The 22148-nt window shown below is 55.1% G+C and overlaps 1 protein-coding gene across 1 annotated transcript; it reads right to left on the reverse strand.

Annotated features, from left to right (window-relative positions):
* Positions 1–1516: 1516 nt before the first annotated feature.
* PALD1 (phosphatase domain containing paladin 1) lies at positions 1517–21947 on the reverse strand. Its single transcript, XM_042022344.1, has 20 exons — positions 21840–21947; positions 14581–14778; positions 14352–14454; positions 13984–14163; positions 13743–13907; positions 13496–13656; positions 13285–13360; positions 12487–12635; positions 12305–12401; positions 12093–12197; positions 9599–9694; positions 9281–9415; positions 8669–8785; positions 8406–8585; positions 7754–7951; positions 7326–7466; positions 6655–6726; positions 6364–6504; positions 3697–3852; positions 1517–1863 (listed from the first exon to the last, which is right to left on the reverse strand). Exons 2-20 carry the CDS (start codon positions 14766–14768, stop codon positions 1714–1716), a joined length of 2610 nt encoding a protein of 869 aa, XP_041878278.1. The 5' UTR covers positions 14769–14778; positions 21840–21947; the 3' UTR covers positions 1517–1713.
* Between the last annotated feature and the right edge of the window lie 201 nt (positions 21948–22148).

Consider the following 22148-nt stretch of genomic DNA (forward strand, 5'->3'; position numbering starts at 1 on the left):
ACCCCTTGTTTGCTTTGTCTCGGGCTGAATCCTTTCAGAATTGCCAACCTTTTTCCCTCGCAACAGAAAATCCAGGCCATTCAGAGCCACGTTTTAACTTCTCATCTAAGAGAGGTTTCTGCCTCCCCAGCCTGGGGAAAAGAAGGAATAAACACAGCACGGTTGATTTTTCACATTCAAACACGTTCCCATCTCCCAGGATTTTTTTTTTCCCAGGCAATCGCTTTAGTCCTGCTTTGGAAATCTCTTGTTAGGATGGTGGGAAAGCGGAAAGGAGCCTTTCAGCCCCTCGAACCAGGTGATGCAAAGCTCCAGCCTTCATTACCAAGATTAAAGAGGCTGGGATTTCCTAAGCAATTAAAAACTCTGCCTAATTAAGACAGGGCTAATAGGCAGGACTTGCAAGGGTTGGTGCTGGGGCAGGAGAAGAGGATGGATTTGCAGCAAAAGAGCCCGCAGGTAATTCTTTTGGTAAGGCAGAATAAATGCAGATGTGAGGATAGAGAGGATGTTCTCTGTTAAAAACTAAAATAAGAGCAGGAAAAAGAGAAAAAAATAGCATCAACAGCTTCTTGAAATCACTCAACTGTCTGACTGCATCAGCAGCAAGTTATCCAAACACTGCAATGCTCAGCGAGGGGCAAAACATTCAGGCAGGTATTTCTGAAAGGAGGAAAAAAAAAAGCACACCCAAATATGTGTGGCTAAGCCAAAAGAAAAAAAAAAGAGGGACCCTTTGGGAACTGGGTCTGCCACAGCCAAGGCTGAAGAAAAAGCAGAGCTTTGCTATTTTAAAACGTTGTTTTTCTTTCCAGCCTCCACCTTTGAATTTCTGCCACCTCCCGCCACTGGCAGCCGATGAAAGCGGCTGCTGGGACAGACGGAGCGTGTGCTCCTGCTTTTGTGCTTCCCATCCTATTCTCTCCTCCCTCCATCCGGACAGGAGCCCAGCGACTTCCCCTGGCCCCTGCAAGCTCCTCTCACCCCACTGTGAGGCCAGGGGGGCACTGGAACCCTTCATTTATAAAATCTCCTTTGGATTAACTACGTTTTTCACTCTTTCCTTTCTCTTTTCCTTAAAAAACAAAAAAAAACCCCGCTGGCACTAATTTTGCTTTTAAGACTTTGCTGAGCATCTCAGCCCCCTCAGCACTGCCTTGGCACTCAACTTGGTCAGGGCAGGGGGAAGTGGGACCCCAAAACTGGGTACCACAGCTGCCACTCCCCCAGCTCCATCCACGACTAAAAAGGGTTGGGAAGAACCAACAAATACAACTAAGCCTTAAAAATACCCAGGTTTGAAGTGACTGGGATTTCTGTGAGTCCTAATTCTGGCTGCAAGTGTTTATGGCTCCATATCTACATGGAGCCATAAATACATAACCATATATATATATTTATTTATATATACATATTTATGTGTATATAGACATGTACATGTGTGTGTTTATGCACATAAATACACCTCTGTGTGTATAAATATGTAAATTTGTGTAAATGCTGCACTCGCTCAGGGTGGAAGTGAGGAAGGTCTCGATTTTTAATTTACAATATTTTTATTGCGTCCAAAAGAACCCCAGAAATCCTCCCGTCCTAAGGCAGCTTTGAGGCTCACCCCCTCCCTCCCCACACCCTCGGATTTTGGGAAAACAGTCTTTTTTTTGCTCTTCCCCACCCCAGAGAAAGCAGCAGGGGTCCCCCCGCGCCCCGGCCCTACGCGAAGTCCCCGCGGAAGGGATGGGACGCGGCCCCCTGCGCCTGCCAGCGGCCCCGCAGCGTGCACAGCGCTTTGCCCTCCAGGCTCTCCAGCTCCGGGAATCCCAGCTCGTTCAGCACCTCGTACACCCCGGCCACCGCCGCTACCTGGAAACACAGGGAGAAGCAAGATTGAACTCCTCCCCCTCGGGGAGGCTTTTGCCACCTCCCGGGCGAAGACGGGCGGGGAAGATCCCCGGCATCCCCTCCATCCCCGTACCACCCCCTTCAGCTCCCCCAGCCTCTCTCCAGCCCCAGCTTATCCATTTTCTAAGCCTCTTCCTTGCTGCTGGGGTCAGCCATCACAGGGTTTGTTGGCTTTGGCACCCTCCTGCCAAAAAGCTACAATGGCGCCTTGTTTTTGCTAAAAACGCAGGGATTATGCAGCGGGAAGGGGCGCTCTGGGGGCCAAAGGCTCCTTGTATGCGCAGGTTGGGAGTATTTCCCTCCCCTCCAGCAGACGGGGGAGTGGGGGATGTAAGCCCCACGAGTTGAAGATGTGGCATTAAAAGGGGCAGCGCCTTTTGGGGCTGCACTCAAAAGATGCAGCACCGAAAGAAAGATGCAGCACCAAAAAGATGCTGCACCCAAAGATGCACCAGCAAACGGGGGGGGGAGGACAGAGGGCAGATGTAAATCCATGCACTGAAAATGCAGCCCCAAAAGGGGCTGCTTTAAAAGGTGCAGCCCCGAAAGGTGCAGCACTAAAGTGTGCAGCCCCAAAAGGTGCAGCATTAAAAACCGCTGCACTCAACCGCACGCCTCCCGCATCCAGCCAACAGCAAACATCCCAAATCTCCGCAAAAGCTGGTGCAGCCCCAGCGGCGGCCGCCGGGCAATGCAAACACCGGCATAACAGGGATGCCAGGGCGGGGCGGGCACCGGCGTCCCCCCTCCTGCTCCAGCTCCGCCCTTTCATCTCCCGCCCGGCGGATCAAAGATGCCAATAGGAATTAGCGGCGCCGGCGGAGGCAAGGGAAGGGATGCGGGTTTTTCCCACAATAGCGCCGGGCAAACCCGGGAGGGGGGAGAAAAACTGGTCTCTGCATCGTAATAGAGGTAAAAGATGAAAATGACAGAATAAACAAAAACAAGCGAAGTTATAGAGCACATCAATAGAAACGATACAATAAAATAACAAAAATTAAAATTTAAAATAATAAAATACAGTCACACAGCAGTAAAATTTAAATAAATAAAATTATATAAAATATTAGAATCATAGTAGCGTTATTAAAATTGCCATGTCCCCAGCTTTTCCTTTTCCCCTCTGACTCTTCCCTCATGCAGAATAACCCCCCAGGCACCAGCACACACACCCCTCTGCCCCCCCCCTCACCATTTGTTCCACCTTCAAAGTCCCTTTTCCTAGGAAATTTACAGCCCCCCCCCCACATTTCCATTAAAATCAAGGTATCTCAAATAAATCCAGCGCCTATATCCCCCCTGAGCGGGAAATATGGATAATTTAGGGTCTCTTACCCACCCTTCCCCCATTCCATAAGGATAATTTAGGGCCTCCCACTTGCCCCCCATTCCATTTTTCCAGCTGGTTCCCAATTCCCTCAGATATCCAGTGCCACCATCCCCATCCTCCCAGACCTCCCATGCCCTGTGCCACCTGTCCTGGCCAGGCAGGGTTGGCTGGTGGTCCCCCAGCCCCAGATGCTGCAATCCCAACTAAACCCCTGGGAAACTCAAACCAGGGAAACAGAGCAGGTTTGGGGTGGGAGAGCTCCCCATCCACATGGTGGGATGCCATCCATCTCCAGTGGCTTTCCATGAGAGCCACCAACCCAGCGAGCAAAGGGACCACAGACGACGCCCCAACAACCCCAGAAATCACATGTAAGTTAAGGACGGGTGTCTGCTTCCCAGTAAATTCCTGTATTTCCCCGGAAACATGAGGCTGAGGGAGGTGACAGCCAGGGAAAGCCTCACCTCACGCATCCAGAGGCTGAAGGGCCTCTGCCAGGAGTCCTTCTTCTCCAGGTGCAGGTAGGCGTTGAAGAGGATGAGGAAGACGTAGCGCTCCAGGTACTGCAGGCTCCTCAGCTGCAGCATCCGCGTCTCCCTCTCATCCTTGCCCGACTTTCCCTGCAAGGAACAACAGCCCGGCTGAGGCACCTGTGGCACCCACGCCGGGACAGCATCCCAGGGGAGCTCCTGCATCCCATCCTCACCCACAGTCCTGCTCTGCAACCCAGGGTTGGGTGGTGAAGGATCCACCGGGATCTCTGGTGCGAGGAAAAAGCCGTGGGAAGGGCATGGGAAGAGGGAGGAACACTTTGGGGCCAAAAATAAGCGCATCCATCCAGCCCACTCCCGCTGGGGCTTGGCACTCCAGGCTCTCATTTCCTTGTGGTTTCCAGTGGGTGACAACGATCCCAGAGCTCAAAAATAGATGAGGGATGGCTAAACGTGGGGGGGAGGTGCCCAGGAGCCAGGAGTAGACACCCAAGTGCAAACTGTACCCCAAATCTTGAGTTCCTGGACTGCAAATCACTTCCCCAGGTAAAAACATCTCCCTGGAAGGCATTCCCACCTGGATTCAGCCTCCATTTCCAGAGGAAGAGAAGCTCTGAGGCTGGTGGCCATCACATCTCCCAGTACTATTTTATGTATATAAATGGTAAATATCTCTTTTATTACGTTTTATATATACTGTAATGTTCACACATTCATTATTTATATTTATTGCTTTATTATATATTGTATGTAATTACATAATAATTTTTATTAGTATTATTATTGCTGTTACTTTAAGAACAAACAAGCCCTACACGCTGCCCTTTCCAGGAATTAATAAATACTAATAAATCAGAGCCCTGATCCCAAAGGCCATCCTAAAAAGCAGCAATTCCTCACTCCAGTTCTGCCCTTTGGAAAAGTTGTCTCCTCCACCTGTGTGTGCCAGTATTTGTAGAGAGCAGATCCTATGATCCTGTTATTTACCCTGCTACTGTATTACTCTATTTATTTTTCATTCTATTATCCTATTATTTAGCATGTTGTTATATGATCCTATTTATTTTTTATCCTATTATTTATCATTTTATTCTATTATCCTATTTATTTTTCTTCTATTACTTGTAATTTTATTCTATTATCCAATTTAATTTTCTTCTATTATCCAATTTTCTTACCCTATTACTTGTAATTTTATTCTATTGTCCTATTTATTTTTCTTCTATTATCCTACTATTTACCATCTTATTATCCTATCATTTATCTTTTATCCCATTATTTATATTTTCCTACATTTTCCTATTTTTTCCTCCCAGTTAGGGGTGCAGAGGTCAGAACAAACCAAACCAAGCCCCAGAACACCTTTTCCTTCCCTTCTGTTTGCCCTAACCCTGAAAAGCATCTCCCAGCAGGCTCCCAAAACCCCAGCAATTCCCATAATTCTGGTCTCCAAGCTGCCCATCACCGAGGACAAAACAAAAATAAATTAAAATTAAAGCATTTGCACAGGGCCAAGCCAAATCCAGCAGGATGGATGGAGCAGCCAAGAGGGAAGTACAAGCTCCAGTGACAAGAGGCTCTTCCTTGGGCAGAGGGAGTGGATGAATCCCTCCTTATCTCGCCTTCCCACCAGGATGCCAGCCTGGAAATGGGACACAGCCCAGGACCACCCCTGTGCTGCTCCTGACAGCCAGGTAGGTGAAACTCCCCACATGGCCACATCCTCAGAATAAAGGAGGGATTTAATTAAAGTACTTAAATTAAAGTACCTACCCTGAATAAAAATAAATTAATAAAAATAAATGCGACTGTAAATTAACTAATGATTAATAATCACTACATCTGCAAGTAGTCAGGTCTCCAGAGGTTTTGTCTCCCAGCAACCCAAAAAATGCAGTGGATCCCAGGAACAGGGAGGCAAATCCCCCGGAAGCTGCAGATGTTCCTGGGTGATTGAACATTTTGGTTTTTCTTCCCTCCATCAATCGTTCGCAGCCGTTAATTGAAAACACGGATCAGTGGCAGCCGGAGCAAGAGCCGAAGGGAGGAATTGCCAGGGGGACACAGCACAAAGCATCCCAGGAATAATGCCAGGCCCTGGGCTCAGCCCATCCAAGGCCCCATTATATAGTTGCACAGGTTTAAAAAATCCCAAATCTGATGAAAATATCCCTTTTTTTCTCTCCTTCATCAGCTCCACAGGGGCTCCCAAGTAAAACAGGGCTGTGGACCACAGGCTCAGCTGGCCATGGATGAGTCCGTTCCCAAGGACAGCTCCCCTTCCCAAAGCTGAATCTCCTTCCCAAACTCGGCAGAGCCACAGGAGCCTTTGGGGCTGGAAACGGAGTGGGACAGACCAGTCCTGCCCTCTGCCGGCTGCGCCTCACGGGATGCCGGACGGGAGGAACGCGGGATGGGCTGTGGGATGCCGGTGGATGCCACATGAGCTCTGGGTGTGATGGGTGGGATGCGGGACGGAAAGGGACAGGCAGGATGCGGGACAGCACAGGATCCAAGGCAGCCCCGGGTGACCATGACCACAAGAGCCTTGACACCTCTCTGGTGACACACCAGGGCTGGTCCCAGAGCCCGGCTGCACCCTCTGGAATGGCCCGGTGCCGCTGGGAGGAGGGGGCTCACCTGCCGGTAGGTGCAGATGATGATTTCCCGGAGGTGGTAGTGCATGGGGGTCATGGTCTCACTGACCGTGTCGAGGGCCATGTCCACCTCCTTCTTCATCTGGTGACCATCGGGCAGGAGCTGGACCACCTTCATCACCACCTGAAGCACGGGCAGAAGCCGCAGGGCTTCATCAGGAGCCTCCTTGCCTTGTCCCACTGCCTGCAAGAGGATCCAGCCCCTCCAAACAAGCAGCTGTGGCTTAAGGTAGCAGAGGGAGACCCCTAAAACAGAGCCAGCCCCAGCACTCACCTCAAACTCCCCCTTGGTGTACTTGGCATCAGGCACACTCACGATTTCCTCCTCACTCATCTCAGGGATGCCCTGGGGTGGCCAGAGGGGACTGGGTCATTATGGGCCGCACAAAAATGCAAAGCCTGTGCCCAGCCCACCAGGACCCCCAGCATCCCCTGCCTTGCCTCTGCCAGGCAGAGAACACAAAAATTGTATCCCTGCCCAAGGAGGGAGGACCGTTCCAGGCACTGGCTCAGGTTGTCCAGAGAAGCAGTGGCTGCCCCTGGATCCCTGGAAGTGTCCAAGGCCAGGCTGGACAGGGCTCAGAGCAACCTGGGGTAGTGGAAGGTGTCCCTGCCCACGGCACAGGGATGGAACGAGATGAGCTTCCATGACCCTTCCAACCCAAACCATTCCACGACTCCATGATCTCCCTTGCCCTTAACCATTCATCCTGGGGTGGAAGCTCTCAGGAAGAGGGTGAGGGCTCACCAGGCATTCACTCAGACTTCTGGAGCTCACTGGGAGTTAGGCACAGCAAGATGTCACCATACAGATGTCCAGCCCCACAGCCCACCCTGGCCCTGCCCACACTCCTTTCAACCCTCTGGCTGTGACACGGCTGCCATGGGCTCTCCAGAGCCTCCCCAGGAACCCCACCAGGAGTTGCTGCAGCCCCCCACACTCACATTGAAGTGCCAGAGGGTGAGGACAGCGATGACCATGGCCGTGGTGGTCCTGCCCCGGCCACTGGAGCAGTTGAACACGAAGGCTGCCCGCGAGTCCTCGGCCAGGGCGCTCTTCATGGCCTCCAGCAGCCGGTCAAAGTCCTGCCAGGATGAAGCCAGTGGGTTTTTAGGGATGCAGGACTTCCTCACCTCACTTCCTTGGGGTCCCCTTTTGTCCTACAGCCTCCAGGTTGAAATCCCTGTTTCCTTGCTGCCAGATCCATCCTTGCCCACCTGAAGGCACACAGCCTCTCCATGCAGCATCTCCTGGGGATCCCCCCTGCCCTGGAAAGCACCCCACCAGCACTGAGCACCCAAGCGACGTTCCTCCCACAGCACCAGGGCTGGCTTGGGATGGAGGCAGCAGCACCATCCCATCCCTGGGGTACCTGCTCCTTGGGAGCACAGAAGTCGGGGATGGGGATGCGGCGGTAGGTGAGTCCCTGGCAGGAATTCTTCTGCTGGCTGAATATCTCCTGCGTGGTCAGGCAGCTCTTGAACATCTTCATCTGCTTCTCTGCCTCCAGGTATACTTCCAGCCACTTCTGGCACTTCAGCAGGTCCCCCTTCAGGGCAGCCTCCAGTTTCTGCAGAGGATGGAGAAACCCTCACTGTAACACCCACCCCTCCTAATTTTTGCAGGATTTTAATCAATTTTTTTAGATGCCGGTGAACACCCCAAGCCCCACACCAGGTCCTGGCCCCCAGTTCTGCCCAGGTCCCTCTCTGCTTGATGGGAGCCTCAGGAGCACCATTTCCCACCATGCTGGGCAGCTCCTCCACGCAGCCAAGCTCCTCCACTGCCTGTCTCCCCTGGAAATGCAGCTGGGAACATCCGCTCCCCTTTCCCCAGATGCCTTTTACCCTTGCTCTCAAGGCACGCTATAAATCCTTCCAGGGTGGATCGCCGCTTTGCTCCTTTGTTCCCAAAGGAAAACAAAACCAGCAGCTCCAGAGGGTGGGGAACTATCAAAGCCTGTGGAAATCACCCATGAGGGTTCCTGGGAACCCCCACTGCATCCAGCATCTCCCAGAGCTCACCTCCAGCTCCTGGGGCGAGGCGGCAAGCACAGGGATCAGCTCCTCCAGGAGTCCAGGCTCCCGCAGTGTATAGATCTGCTCATTCCCTTCCAGGACCACTTCCTCCCGGAGGCTGATCCAGACAATGCGGGAGTGCTTCCTCTTGGCATCCATCAGGTACCGCAGGACGCTGCCCAGGGTCTAAGGAAGGGGTGGGCAAGGGTGATGGGAGGGCGGGGAGCCCAGTGTGGGGTCCCTGCCCGACGTGGGATCGTGTCCCTCACCTTGGAGCTGGGCTGCGCCGTCCCATAGACGGGCATTTTGGGCACCCTTCGGAAGTTGGCCACGCTCATCTCCTTGGCAGTGCTCAGCACGTCTGGGCAGAAGCGCTCATCTGCCACCTGGAACAGAGCAATGTCCAGGCAAGGGATGCCCCTTCCCACCCTCAGGTTTGCAGCGCACCACAACCCACGGACCCTGCTCAGGACAAGTCCCCAGACCTTTCCAACAGCAGCATCCAGGGCTCAAAGCCCCACAGCTCTGTTTCCAAGGTGGGAAATGATCTCCAGCAGTGCAAGGGACCAACAGCCCCGGCCCCCTTCCCCCCACCCACAAACCACAGAGCTGCTGCCCAGGCTCACGTCACAAGATGCTCCAGACACATCCATGTGCACAGGCATCTCTGGCCACACACTTATCCTCACATGGGTTGGGTTGGAAGGGACTTTAAAACCATCTAGGTTCCATCCTTGCTGAGGATGCCAGCAGGACACAGACCCAAGACCCCAAGACACCTGCCCTGCAACAGGGAAACCCTTGGCTTCTTCCACCCCACCACGCCTCTGTGAGGGCGAGCGCCCCAGGATGCTGCTCTCACCTCTGCGCCCCTCACTCACCAGCACTCGTGTGCCCTTGGTGACGAGCTCGGCGGTGACGGTGAGCTCCGAGCAGTTCATGGCCGCCTGCAGCCGGTACAGCTCCGGGTGCCGGCACATCCACCTGCTGAAGCTGAGGGCAAAGCCCAGGGGGTACTGCCGGCGGGGGGCCGGGGGGGATGCACCATCAGCCTGGGCTCCGATCCCCCTGCCCGCGACCCCACCGAGAAAACCTGCTTGGAAAACTCAAAGGGGGAAACCCCTGCCCTCCCGTTGCACAACGGAGCCAAAGGAAAGAGGGCAAGGAAGGGTTTTTTGGGTTGTCCTGGTGGTTTTTACCTGCTCGTGAAGGTAGTAGTTGAAAGCAATCAAGTAGAAATAGCGTTCGAGGCTCTGCAGAGTCCTCTGGAGGAAATACTCTTTGGTGCTGCTCCCCTGGAAGCAAAGGAGACGGAATCTGTGATGCTCAGTGCTGACCAGTCCTGCAGCCCCAGCAGACCAGGAGGCTGGGATAAAGCCCTCCCAAAAGGAGCTTTGGATTAATTGTTCTATTTTTTTAATGAAACATTTCAGTTTCTCATATTAAACGATGCTCAAAAGCATAAAGTCACATTTCAGCTCAAAACAAAAGCTTCACTTTAGCACAAGGACACACTGGGAGCGGTTTCAACCAGCCCACGCTGTCACATGGATACACTGTCCAGATGGGAGATTCAAACCCCAGGGGATGGGATTGGGAAATGCCCCCATTCCAGCCATCCCCGTGGCCTTTGGATGAAATGCTCAGGCAGTGGCATCCCTGGGGAGAGAGGGCCCCATGCCAGCCACACACCCTGCAACGTCCTTCATTTCCAAGTGTCTCCCTTTTCCATGTCCAGAAGCATCCTGATGCTTATGTTTCCAGCAAGCTCTCCTCCTCCTCTTCTTTATCATCACCTCCCCAATCCAGGTGTGTTCCCCACCACAGCTATCCCCTCTCAGGGAGGAAACTCAAACCCTCAGGATTTTCTGTAATTCAGAAACCTGGGGGCAGAGGTTTGTACCTCCGGGCATCCCATCCAACAAATTACCCTGGTACCAGGTAAGGAACACCCAGCATGGCATCCATAAACATCCCTGGAGAGCCCGTTGGAACCCACTTCCCAGGGCAGGATGGAAAATCCTGCAGGACGGGGCTGTGTCTGGGGTCAGCTCGGCGAGCGGGGTTTGCTCATCCCTGACATTACGTGGCTGACTCATGAATATTTACTTGTTCTCCACAAGAGAAATCCGGCCTGCAGTCATTTATCAAGAGGAAAGGCAGTGGGATTTGCTCTGGAAACTCAAAACAAAGCCTGCAGGGATGGAGCCGTGCCAGGTTTGCCGGCAGCACCGACAGCAGAGCGGTGCTGCTTCCCGAGCGCTTGGATTCCTACAGTAAAATCCATCCCAGTGCTCTCACCCAAGGCAAACCTTTTAACATTCCCCTTAAATAGGCTATGGGTGGAAAGGGGAATGATCCACTCGTGTTTTAGCTGTGGAAAGCCAGATACTGGGGGAGTCTGGCTGCTTGGCATCCCACACCAGGATTCACCTGCACCTCCATCGCTGGAGGGCTTAAAACTCCATTTCTGCCCCTCCAAACCCAGGCAGGAACCCACAGACATCACTCCTCCAATCCCAGAAAAGCCCCTCCTCCCCCCAAAACCAACCAGCTCACCCAATATCCCTCCAACACAAAGAAGTCCAGGCTGTTTTTCTGATGGCCGAGCATTATCCCCTCTCCCCTCCTCACCCTCTGTGTGCCCCCAGCACATTTTCCTGGCCTCCCGCCACTGTTTAAACCTGCTCTTGCTCCACAGAGACTTCAAATAAACACTCCTTGAGGCTTATTTACAGCAGTCCCGCAGCCATTTGTTTTCCAGGAGTCCAGGATGACACGGAGCAGCTTTCCCCGGCAGGGAAAAGTCAGGGAAAGGTTTCAAGGCAATGAGAAAATCCCATCCCATGCCCAAGCCTCCCCTGCTACAGAAGAGGACCCGCCAGCACATGAGCAGCACCAAACATACCCAAATCTGCCCTAAAAGGGAACAGGGGAGTATAACATTTGGGATTTGCCACTACACACCAAAAGAAGTGACAGTAAACTCCTTCTTTTCCCATTGCTCAATCATTTCCATGGTTTTTTTGCCACAGCGCACCTGGTTTGAGACTGCCCTTTACAACCAGCTCCAGCACTTCCACTCCACACTCAAATTTAAACGGGAAAATTAATCTCCAAAGAAACTGGGATCAGGGCAGCACTTTCACCTGAGCATCCATCTATCCTTCCATCACCTGGTGAGGAGCCCCCTGCTCAGGCAGGAAGGCCACAGCTTTCCAGCATGGAAAGCCACCCTGATGGCTCTTCAAAACAACGGGGAAAAAACATAAATCTACAACGAGAAAAGCCTGACCTTGGGTGACTATATTTGCAACGATCCCTCCCAGCTCCCAAGGACTTTTACCATCCAGGCTGATATTGATTTTCCAGTTTTAGAGCTGATGAAACCAGGGCACAGGATATTATTTGCCCCCGAGGTCATCTACCAGAAGCAGCAGCGAAGCCCAAACCAGTCTGTTTTCCCCCCAGTCCCAGCCTGCTCCATTTTATGGCTTCTCAAATAACTGGAGGGGAAAAAAAAAAAAAAGAAAGAGACACACCACAACCTTCCAGGTTTCATATCGCTGGGAAATCTCCAGCTCACAGGAAGCTTTGGGTTTCCAGAATTTACATTCTTCTCATCCCGGCGCAAAAATAGCTTAATAAATTTCCCGGTGCTGATGGCTCGCATCTGAGTAATCCTCTAATTACCTGGATCTGATAGTCCTCCCCGATCCCTTCCAGCTTCTTCTTGTACTCATAGATGGCTTCCTTCATGTCGTGCATCTCCGAGCAGGAGGCTATGGCACCATCCACCTCGGGAGGAGCAAGTGGGAAATTGCTCCATAAGCCTTGGATCTGGGGGGAAAATCCATCCCTCCCTTCCAGCCGCCCCGCCAGGGGGTTCACCAGCACCCCCTTACCTCCTCCACTATCTGCTGGCCTTTGGGGACCATCTCCATGAAGGTCTGGATGATCCGGAGCCTGTCCCTAGGAGATGTTTTAGGCAGGTGGGGGAAGCTGCAGTGGGAGAAGGAGGAAATCAAACCAGTCCCAGGGGGAATGGGCATCCCCCCAGTCCCACCCCGGCGGCTGCTCCGCTTACTCGGGCTTCTGGGCAGCTCCTCGGTGGTGGTGGAGGACCAGGGTGCCCATGGCCATGGCCAGGTTGGTCCTGCCCACACCAGTCTGGCAGCTGAAGAGCAGCGCGGGCGGGGGTCTGCCGGGGTCCCGCAGCAGCAGGCTGGGGCTCTCCTATGAGGGAGGGACACACGGATGAATGCATGGATGGATGGAGACCCCAGCAGCTTGCAGGAGAGCCAGGTCTGCCCCATCAGTGGCTGGGATGGAGGTGATGGCCATGCCCAGGCAGGGAGGGGTGGGTGCCATCTCCCTTTTGCTCAGGGGATGGGGTGGATGGAGCAGGACAGGACAATGGGTGGCCCACCCGCTGCATCCCCCTGCCCAGTGCCCTCTCCATCTGCCAGCCTGTCCATCCCACCAGAGATGTTCCCACCACTCATCCCCAACCCACTGAGATTTCATCTTCCAGAATGTAAAAAAAAAAGAGCAGCTCTGACATGGAAAACCTTTGCAGCAAAGGCAGATAATTCCTGCTAAAGCCACTTAGGGAAGAGATGCCTGGAGGTGGCCAGGGTTGGTCACCTCTAGCCAGGGGTAGGGACAAACTGCTGGACAACATGGACTTCTCCATGTTGGAGAAGGATCCTCCAGCAGGATCCTACGGCAAGGAGAGTGGGAACTGCAGGCACAGGCATCCTCTAACAGGCAGACTTAAGGAAAACCAGAAGATGCTCTCAGGCAGTCGCGGTCCCCGACACAGCACGGGAGCAAATCCCATCCCAAGGAGGCCCCATGGATCAGGTGCTTTTCCTCGGCTCACCCTGAGGAAGCGGATGAAAGCGTCAAACTGCTCCTCCAAAGGGGCTCCCTCGGCGGGCAGGGGCAGCCGGTGGTACCTGCCGGGATGGGGACAGCCCTCATTAGGATGGGACCCCGGAGGGGCTTCATCCCAACCACCACGGAGGATACACGGCTTTAGGGGTGCAAAGAGCCCCCACCACACGTGAGAAGGAGGAGGAGGAGGGAAGGACCTGTAGGAGGGCTGGAGGAAGACGGGTCTGCGATAGACCTCATCGGTGACCTGGATGTCCTCGTCGCACTGCACCCGCACGGCGTGGGGCTCGTCCCGCAGCCGCTCGATGTCGTTGTACACGTAGTAGACGCTCTCGCTCAGCTGCGCGAAGTCGCGGATCTACAGGAGATGGGAAAAGCCCCATCACAACCCCTCCACTCACCTCTCCGCCGGCGGGATGTGCACCCTTTCCCGTCCCAGCTCACCTCCTTGCGGATGGCCAGCTCCAGGCTCTCCGCCCGCACACCCCGCTGCAGGCGCTGGAGGTTCTCATGGAGGTTCTCCTTGTCCCGGGGGGTGTAGGACACGAAGTCGCCCTCCAGCCGCAGGAAGACCACGGGCTCCTCACGGACGCAGAAGAAGACACATTCCTGCAAAAAGCGGGGGAGAGGCTGTCTAAAAGCTCTCCTGGCTTTTTTCCACCCCAATTCCCACCCTCCCACCAACCTTGTGGCCTTCTCTCTGCAGCTTCTGCAGCACGAGCTTGAAGCCGTTGAGGCTGGGCTGCCCCATCCCGAACACGGCGTAGCCTCCTTTGGCCTGCCGGAAGTTGGGAGCGCCGCAGCGGCCGGTAGTGTTCAAAACATCTAATTTTCCATATACATCTCTGACCATGAAGTATTTCCCCTGCAAAATATCAGAAGAGAGAAGGTGGGACATAGTGGATTTGAGCAAGGTGGGATTGAACGCAGCTGAGTGTAAAAGTGGCTTTTTCTAGGTGATCTTTAAAAGGAGCCCCCCCAAAAAACTTCTGAGGTCCCTAAAGCCCAGGCTGAAATGAGCTGGGTGATGAAATTGGTGGCAGCAATGCTCACCTGCACCAGGTAGTGCTCCAGCGTAGCCTCAGAAATGCGTCCCACCGTGTAGTTTGCCTTCAGCAGGTCATCGTGGATCTGGAACTCCTCCCTGCAGTTGTACCTGCAAAAGCCACACGCAGGTGGATAAAGGAAAAAAATAATGGCATAGGCCAAGATTGAAAAAAAACCCGGTATTTGGAGAAGAGGGTGGAGGAAACCAGAATTTTGGAAGCTGCCAAGGACTTACGTGATGACCACAGGCGCCACTTTGTTGGTGATGATGGACTTGGCCTTGCTGTTGTGGAGCCCCAGGGTCTGGAAGGAGTGGATGCTGAGGGAGTGCTGGTCCTCCATGGTGCCGTCTCCCGGCACCCGGCTCTCCAGGGGAGATGCCGAGACTGCCTGCTGTGCCGCGCTGGCCGTCGTACCCATCATCCGCGGGCAGCTGTGCCGGGACGGGGAGGAAGCAGCAGCAGCAGGGAGGAAAGGAAAAAAAAAAAACAAACAAGGAGGGAGGGGGGGAAAAAAACGGGAGGAGGAATTTATTTTTCGGCCGCTCCTGATTTAGGACGGGAAAATCCCAGGCAGGCACAGGGCAACCCCCTGCCGACAGCCGGCCAGGGAAGGAACGCTAAGCCAGCCCTTTCCCTCCCGCTCCCACAAAAGGCTTTCTTCCTGCCTGCCATGCAGCTCGCTCCATCAGGGAGGTGAAAGTAGGGCTGAGGAGGGAGGGGGGGGAAATGGGCGAAATGCCGGATCCGGTCCCTAAAATCTGCTGAGTCAGCACATGGCAGTGCGGAGGGACTCGGCGGCGCTCGTCCCCCGCTTTCCCAGCACCCATAAAGCACTCCAGGGTCCCTCCCCGCACGGAAAACTCTTGAACAGAGAGCACGTGTTACTGGATACTTGGTAATTTAGGGTGTAGGAGCGCGCCTGGAGCAGGTCTGTGTGTGCCGGTCTGGAAGCTGCCTTTAAAGCAGCCGGTTATCCCCAGCCCGGGGGAGCACCCGGGGATCCCGAAAGTAGCCCCCACTTTGTCCCCAGGGAGCTCATCCCTGAACAAGGATGGAATCAAAAGGGCCAGGCCTGGCGGCGGCCAGGAGCATCCCGCCACACTCGACCAGTCCGGGACAATGAGCCGACTGTCTGCGCCAGCCAGGGCCGGATCCTGGCGTCCCAATGAAGCGAGAGATGGCAAAGGGGTAGCCTGGGAAAGACAAAGCTCTGCCCACTCCTAACGAGACGGCCCCCAGTAAAACCTCCTTTGTGCTGCATGGGAATAACCCCGGGAGCACCCAAAGGGGGATGGTACCTGCTCCGAGGCGATGCTCAGAGCTGGGAAGAGCGGGAGCGGCTTTAACCCAGCCCTACAAATCCTTCTGCAGCTGCTCCTCCTGCCTTACAAGCAGCGCAGGATCAATCCCTTACTGCAATCCCAGGGAATGTGATGCCCCCAGCAGCTGCAAATGCTTCAAGTCGGGGGGAAAAGCCTGGGGAAAATGCGCTATTTCTAGACAACCATGCCCAGGCACACATTTTCCCCTCCTCCCCATCTTCCTTCGCTTCTCCACAGAAAACTTGTTGCTCTACTGTGAATTTTCTGCACCATTAGGCAGCCTGGTTTACTTTACACAGAAGAGCGGGGAGGGGGGGTGGAAAACAAAAACAGCTGTTTCAGGCCAGTGCCGTTTCTCCAAGTCCTCTTGAGTGTTTCTTTCACATAAACACTGTGAGGGCAAAAATAAAGAAAGAAAGGAAAAAAAAAAAATATATAGGGAAGTTTTGAGTGTTTCAGAGCAGGCACTCATGGCTTTGGAGAGCTCAGGCAGCAAGCAGGAATGGGGCATCCAGCCAGGATGCTTTTTTTCCCCTAATTTTGCTCATAACGGGTGCATCTTTTCACTAGTGAGCTGGATCGATCCTTCTGGGTTTGCTCCAGCATTCCCATGTTGGAGGATGGAGATTCCACCCCCAGTTTCGAGGCAGGCAACTTCTGTATTTCCTTAGTCCTTCTCCCCTCTCCACAGACAGCCACCTTCACCCTAAAACCCCCAGGGATATTTTCTTTTCCCGACAAACCACACCAAGAAATAACAGGCATAAAAGACGCCGGGCAGATTTGGAAATTGTCTTTCAAACCACAAAATGAATGGAGGGAGGAAATCACATCTCAGCTTCTTTCCCCACTCCCTGCTTCGGTTGGGGAGGCAAAACCAAGCAAGGAAAGTACTGAAATTACCCACAGTGGGTGCTCAGGGAAGCCATGGGAACTGCTCTAAAAAGCCACAGGAAGAGGGAAGTGCTAGCGTTATCCATACAGGAGCAGCTATTTACCGGTATTACTGCATCTGATGGGAGCAGGAGGGTTTACCATCCCCCAGTGCCCACTCTGCAAGCTGGGACACAAACTGGGATGAGTAGGGAAGCAAAACCCTCCCCGAGGAAAACAGATAAAATTACCTTGGCTGAAAACTTTCCCAAATATTGCTGGTGGCTGCGACGGGAAGAGATGCAATGAAGCCACCATCACAGGCCAGCCGAGGGAAACAGGAGCCCAGGAACCAGCCCGGCAGGGACCAGCCCACCAAAGGGCTCCGGATGAGCCCAAATATCATTCTTTTCCCCGTAACTGGACACAGTTAGCAAACACTGAGAAGCTCCTGCACTGGAACAGGACGCCCAGAGAAGCTGTCGATGCCTTAGCCCTCGAAGCGTTCAAGGCTAGATGGAGCTTGGAGCAACCCAGTCTAATGGAAGGTGTCACTGACCACGGCAGGGGGTTGGAACGAGATGATCTCTAAGGTCCTTCCCACCCCAAACCATTCTGGGATTCTGTGATTCCAGGTTAGGAGGCTGGGAAGCAATCCACACGGATTTTATGACAGCATTAGCCATCAGCCGTGGTGGGTTGGTTTTGAGCATCCCTTCCCTTGCACCACACGGAATTTGGGAGTTTCCTTTCTAGGAGAGAGAACGCAGAGACAACATCCCCCTGCACAGCATCCTGGCCTCTTGTCTGCACCTTCTCCTCCTTTTTCTGGGACAAACCCCAGAAATATTTCCCTAGCTGGCAGCTCATCCTTCACAGATCCCAAAGCCAAGCCTGAGATCAATTGTGGCCAAGGTTCCTGAACAAAGAGCCCATTTTCTCCCCAGCTGCCAAAAGAACCAACACCCTGCACAAGGGCATCCCACCAAACAAACCAGCAGTGTTCCTCTCCAGGTGTTTTGCCTAAATTCAAAGCACTGCTGATAAATTATTCTTGCTGCCTAAGGAGAAAGTTGAGCCTCCGGGTGGGCAAGGCAGAGGTGCTTCCCTTCCCCTCCAGACCCTGTTTCGCAACATCCAGCTCTGCCAAGCCTGGATGGGGAATGCCAGAGGAGCCGCCAGCAGCACTGGGAGCATCCCAAGAATGCCACTTGAGCAGCCCAAGAGATCCTGTGCGGAATCCCCAGCCTCTCCCACAGAAGTCAGGATGCTACAACAGTGCTCAGCGCACCACCTTCCCACCTCTCGGAGCCGCTCCTCTCCCCCTGCACCGGGCACAGGGGTTATTCCCACACCCAGGGACCTGGCAAGGACTCAAAGCCGGAGCAAACAATGGACTTAATATAGTGGGAGGAGGTCGGGCTGCAGCTGCAGGATGCATCTGCCCCGGCCACCGTGCCGAGGAGGAAACGTGCACTTGCCTGGCCGCCTCATTGTCAGCAGGAAATAAATCAAATAAATCTCCTTCCGTGCATCCTTGAGATATTTTATAGCTTTTAAAGCTCTTCTAAATGAAAAGCAAAGCCCTTTGGGAAGAAGCAGCAGCAACGGCAGCATCCTCCTAATGCATCCATCCTTCCTCGGTGTGGGGCAGCCCCTGTGGCTTTTCAGCATGGAGCCGGCGTGGATGCATCCTCAAGGGACCGAGGGGCACCCCTGGAGCACTGCTGAGCCAAGCAGGGAGGCAGGAAACACCACAAGCCAGCAGGAAACTCCAGTGCAGCCGGAGGGGCATCACCGGAGCCTGGAGGAAGTGCTGGAGCTGAGCCCCCCGCCCCAGCGTGCTCTTTAACCCTCTTTTTAAAAAAAACCCAGTGAAAATTAAATAACACACAAACAGCTTCTCTGGGAGAGCCTGCCTGTGCTGGGAGATATCCCAGAGCAGAGGCTGCATGGGAACCAGGCTCCTGTTGTTCCAGGTGATGCCGGAAGGAAGCGGCCTGGCTTCTTAAAAACACATAATAAAACAAAAAAGAAAGGTGAGAAGTAACACATTAAGCTGTGGATGATTTGGAACGTGCTGTACACCCACCAAGCTGTGAGGGTAAAATAAGGCAAAGAATCAAAACGCCTCAAATCAACCCAAAAGCACTTTGCCACGGGCAGGAAAAGGCCTTGGAAGGGCACCTTTGCAGCAGACAGCTCTGCTTTCACGAGCCTTGACTGATTCATTAGTATCTTTAAAGGAGCAAAAGTGACCGCCCTCCATCCTCACGACCTCCTCGGAGAGCCAGCAGTGACAGCCAAAACTATAACTTAAAAAGCAGCATTTCCTAGAAAGTCCAGAGGTATTTCCCAACCAGGCCGGGATCGGTGCTGCCGATTCCCCCTGTGCCCCGCGCTCTACCACCGGCATCTGCCGAGCAGTGCAGGAAAGCATCGGTGGGATGTCTGCCCCCAAGTCCAAGCGGGAGCATCCAGAATAACGAGGACCAGGCATTTCCCACCCCCTCCCAAACATGCTCCTGTCCTTTGGCAGAAAACCGAGTGCTACATCCCCGTCCTCCATGGGACCAACCTGCCTTTAGTTACTGGATTTAAAACTCCTCACCCTGAAGCCAGGGAAAGCTGTTTGAGACAGGGTACAGAGGAGAAAAAAGCCACCCCCAAAATGGGGATGGCAATCTGCTCCCTGCCATGGAGGTGACCATCGATGAGGAGGAATCTATGGGGAATGGTATCCAGGCTGCAGCCCTTCTTCACAAACCTGGTTTGCATTATTAATCAGCATTATTAACCTTCCTTGCTAAGCACAGCCTGGGAGGAATTAAGACCCTGGAAGTGTTTGACGGGGCTCGGAGCAACCTGGTCTAGCGGAAGGTGCCCATGGCAGCGAGTGGAATGAGACAACCTTTAAGATCCCTTCCAAACCGTTCAGTGACTCCATGATTTTGCAAAGAGCCCACCTGTAACTGCTGCCTCACACCCAGCTTTTAAGGCCCCCCTGGCAGGTTCCCTGACACACCCCACCAGTCCCTGGGGCGCTGCTTTTTGGGCAGGCAGGAGATGCTTGGTTGCTTGCTGTTGAGGTGAGGGGTTTTATCACTGAGCAGCAATGGAAAGAGGAACAAAGCCCTGGCTCAGAAGAACCAGCGTTGCCAGTTGTGCCGTCAGCTCGCTGCCAGTGGTTTCAAGGTCTGTGAGCATGCTCGCTGAAGGGTTTCCTTTCAGTAGCACAAAGGAAAAACAAAATAAAAAGCCCTAAAACATGAAGATAAAGGCTGGGGGCATCTCCAAAGAGACCAGTGACCTGTGGGCAAAGCTTTTGTCCAACGCCAAGCAGTCCCCAACTTGCCAGGAAGCACCGCAGCCCCACAACCAAACCAGATCTGCCAAGCTTTTCCCCGCCAGAGGTTCTCCGGTGTGACCCCACTCCAGCTGGCAGAGGGGAGCGGGGTGTCCCCAAGGGTGGGGAACTCAGGCTGGCCCCCCCAGCACAACCCCCTGCTCCCAAGCCCGGGATGGCCAGCGCCACGCGGAGCCGGCCGGGGCGTTTTGGGAAGGCGAGGGCTATGATTTTGTGCTATTCATAGCTAACCACGGCTCCCCTCCCAACGCGGGGAAGGCTGCCGGAGCAACGGGACGGCTCCATTTACACGGGGCCGCTTTTCCACGCCGGGATCCGCTGCAGACCACACCTTTCCCAGGACAAGCAGCACCTTATGCACGCCAGCACCGTGGTTTGGGACGCAGTAGGACACGGAGCTCACGCTCCCAGGTCTCCTCTCCCCTGTCCTGCTCTCTGAATAAATAAAGCAAAAATCAAGCAAACCCCAAGGGAGTTTTGCTCACAACAGAGACCTGCCCATTATTTTTAGGCTCCGTGTCATTCGTGCAGAGACATAATCACTTCCTGCCTTCCAGGAAGGAAATGTCCCACCACCGTTGCCTGCCTGCCTCTTCCTCAGGCAATGCCCCCAGCCCAGCCACACCAAAACTCGCTGTTTTCTCCCATCCAGGGCAGGAAAACAACGGGGGCACAGCTCGGGATGTGACGGGTGCCACGGCCAGGAGCGCTGCGGGAAGAGGAGGGGGTGTTCGCTCCCCCAGCATTAAGAGGATGCACCGGGGAAAGGGCAGGGAAGCAGGTCCGGAAAAGTCCGGCAGCCATCGGAAGCGCAGCCTGGACGAGGTTTCTGGAAGTTTTCAGCCCCGAGAAGCGGGGCAGGAGCTCAGCGGGAGCAGGCAGCCTCGATCCTAGGACATCCTCTGCGGCAGCGAGGGTGACTCCGACCCGCACGGGGCTGGGAGCCCACCGGGCTCTGCGCCACCCCCCGCACGTGCCAGCGGGAAACCCATCCCAGGCTTCCCGCTCCTCCCGTGCTCCCTAAATGGGAGGCTGCCGAGCCAAGCCCCAGACCTCGGCTACAGCTGCTCCTCTTCCTCCTCCATCTTCATCCTCCAGCAGGGAGCCATCCCGCACCTCCCCCCCGCTTCAGAGCCTGCTCTCCAAGCGGCTTTTGGGGGTGCAAGGGAGGCACGACCAAGAGATGCAAATCCCAAAACTCACTCTGGGGGACTCGAGCCACAGCAGGCACAGCCGGCACCGGCCGACAGCCGTGCTGGGCTCCCAGCCCGGTGGGGCTGGCTTCCAGGCCAAAAGAGGGAGAGAAAAGCCCCTTTTAAATAGCAAACACAACTGCAAAGGCAGGAGAGGTGGGATCCGCGGGGCGGATGCTGAGCCTCAAAACTAGTGATCCGTCTATTTTCCAGAGGTTTAAAGCCCAGCGCTGGCTACGGATAAACCCCCCTCGCCATGGCTGAGGCACCTCATGGCCACGCTGTGGAGTCTGTGCTCCAGGGGCAAAATAAACCTTCCCCCCATTGTCCCACCCGTCTTGGCTTGGGGGGACACACCCAGCGGGGACCCCCGCCCAAGAACCCCCCGAGTGCTCATCACAAACCCCCCCGGAGGGTGGGGGGGCACCATCGAGGGCTGGTCCTGCCACCTCCATCCCCTTCCCACCGCACCGGGCCGAGAAACGAGCCCCACCACCCCGGGGGAGGGGATGAGAGGGGCAGCCGGTCCCGGGGGGGCGGATGAGCGGCCCGGGGGTCGGGTAATGCTCGGCCCCGGCGTGGCGGGAGGATGCCCGGGACCGGGGACGGGGCGCGGAGCGGGGCAGGACGCCCGGTCCCGGGGGTTGGAGGGGGGAGAACACCCAGTCCCGGGGGCCGGGAGGAGAATGCCCGGCTCGGGGGGGCAGGGATGCCCAGTCTCGGCGGGGATACGGTACCTGGGGGGCTCCGGGCTCAGCTCCCGCGCCGGGCCGGCCGCGCCGTCGGGCGCCCCATGGGGGCGGCGGGAGCGGTGGCGGGAGCGCAGCCCCGCGGCCGCGCCGACCGCCGGCGCCTCGGCGGGGGAGGGACCGGGGCGGGCACCGGGACGGGGCCCAGGGGCGTCCGGGACCGCCCCCCGCCCCGGGACACGCCCCCGGCACCGCCCCCTGCGCCCCCAGCGCCGCCGGGACACCCCGCGCCAGGGCACCGGCAGCTCGGGGACACCCGGCAGCACCCGGTACCAGCAGCATCCCCCAAACACAGCC

Source organism: Corvus kubaryi, unplaced genomic scaffold (assembly GCF_017639235.1).
Source record: "Corvus kubaryi isolate FWS band 111438036 unplaced genomic scaffold, C.kubaryi_AGA036_p1.0 126, whole genome shotgun sequence".
Taxonomy (NCBI): domain Eukaryota; kingdom Metazoa; phylum Chordata; class Aves; order Passeriformes; family Corvidae; genus Corvus; species Corvus kubaryi.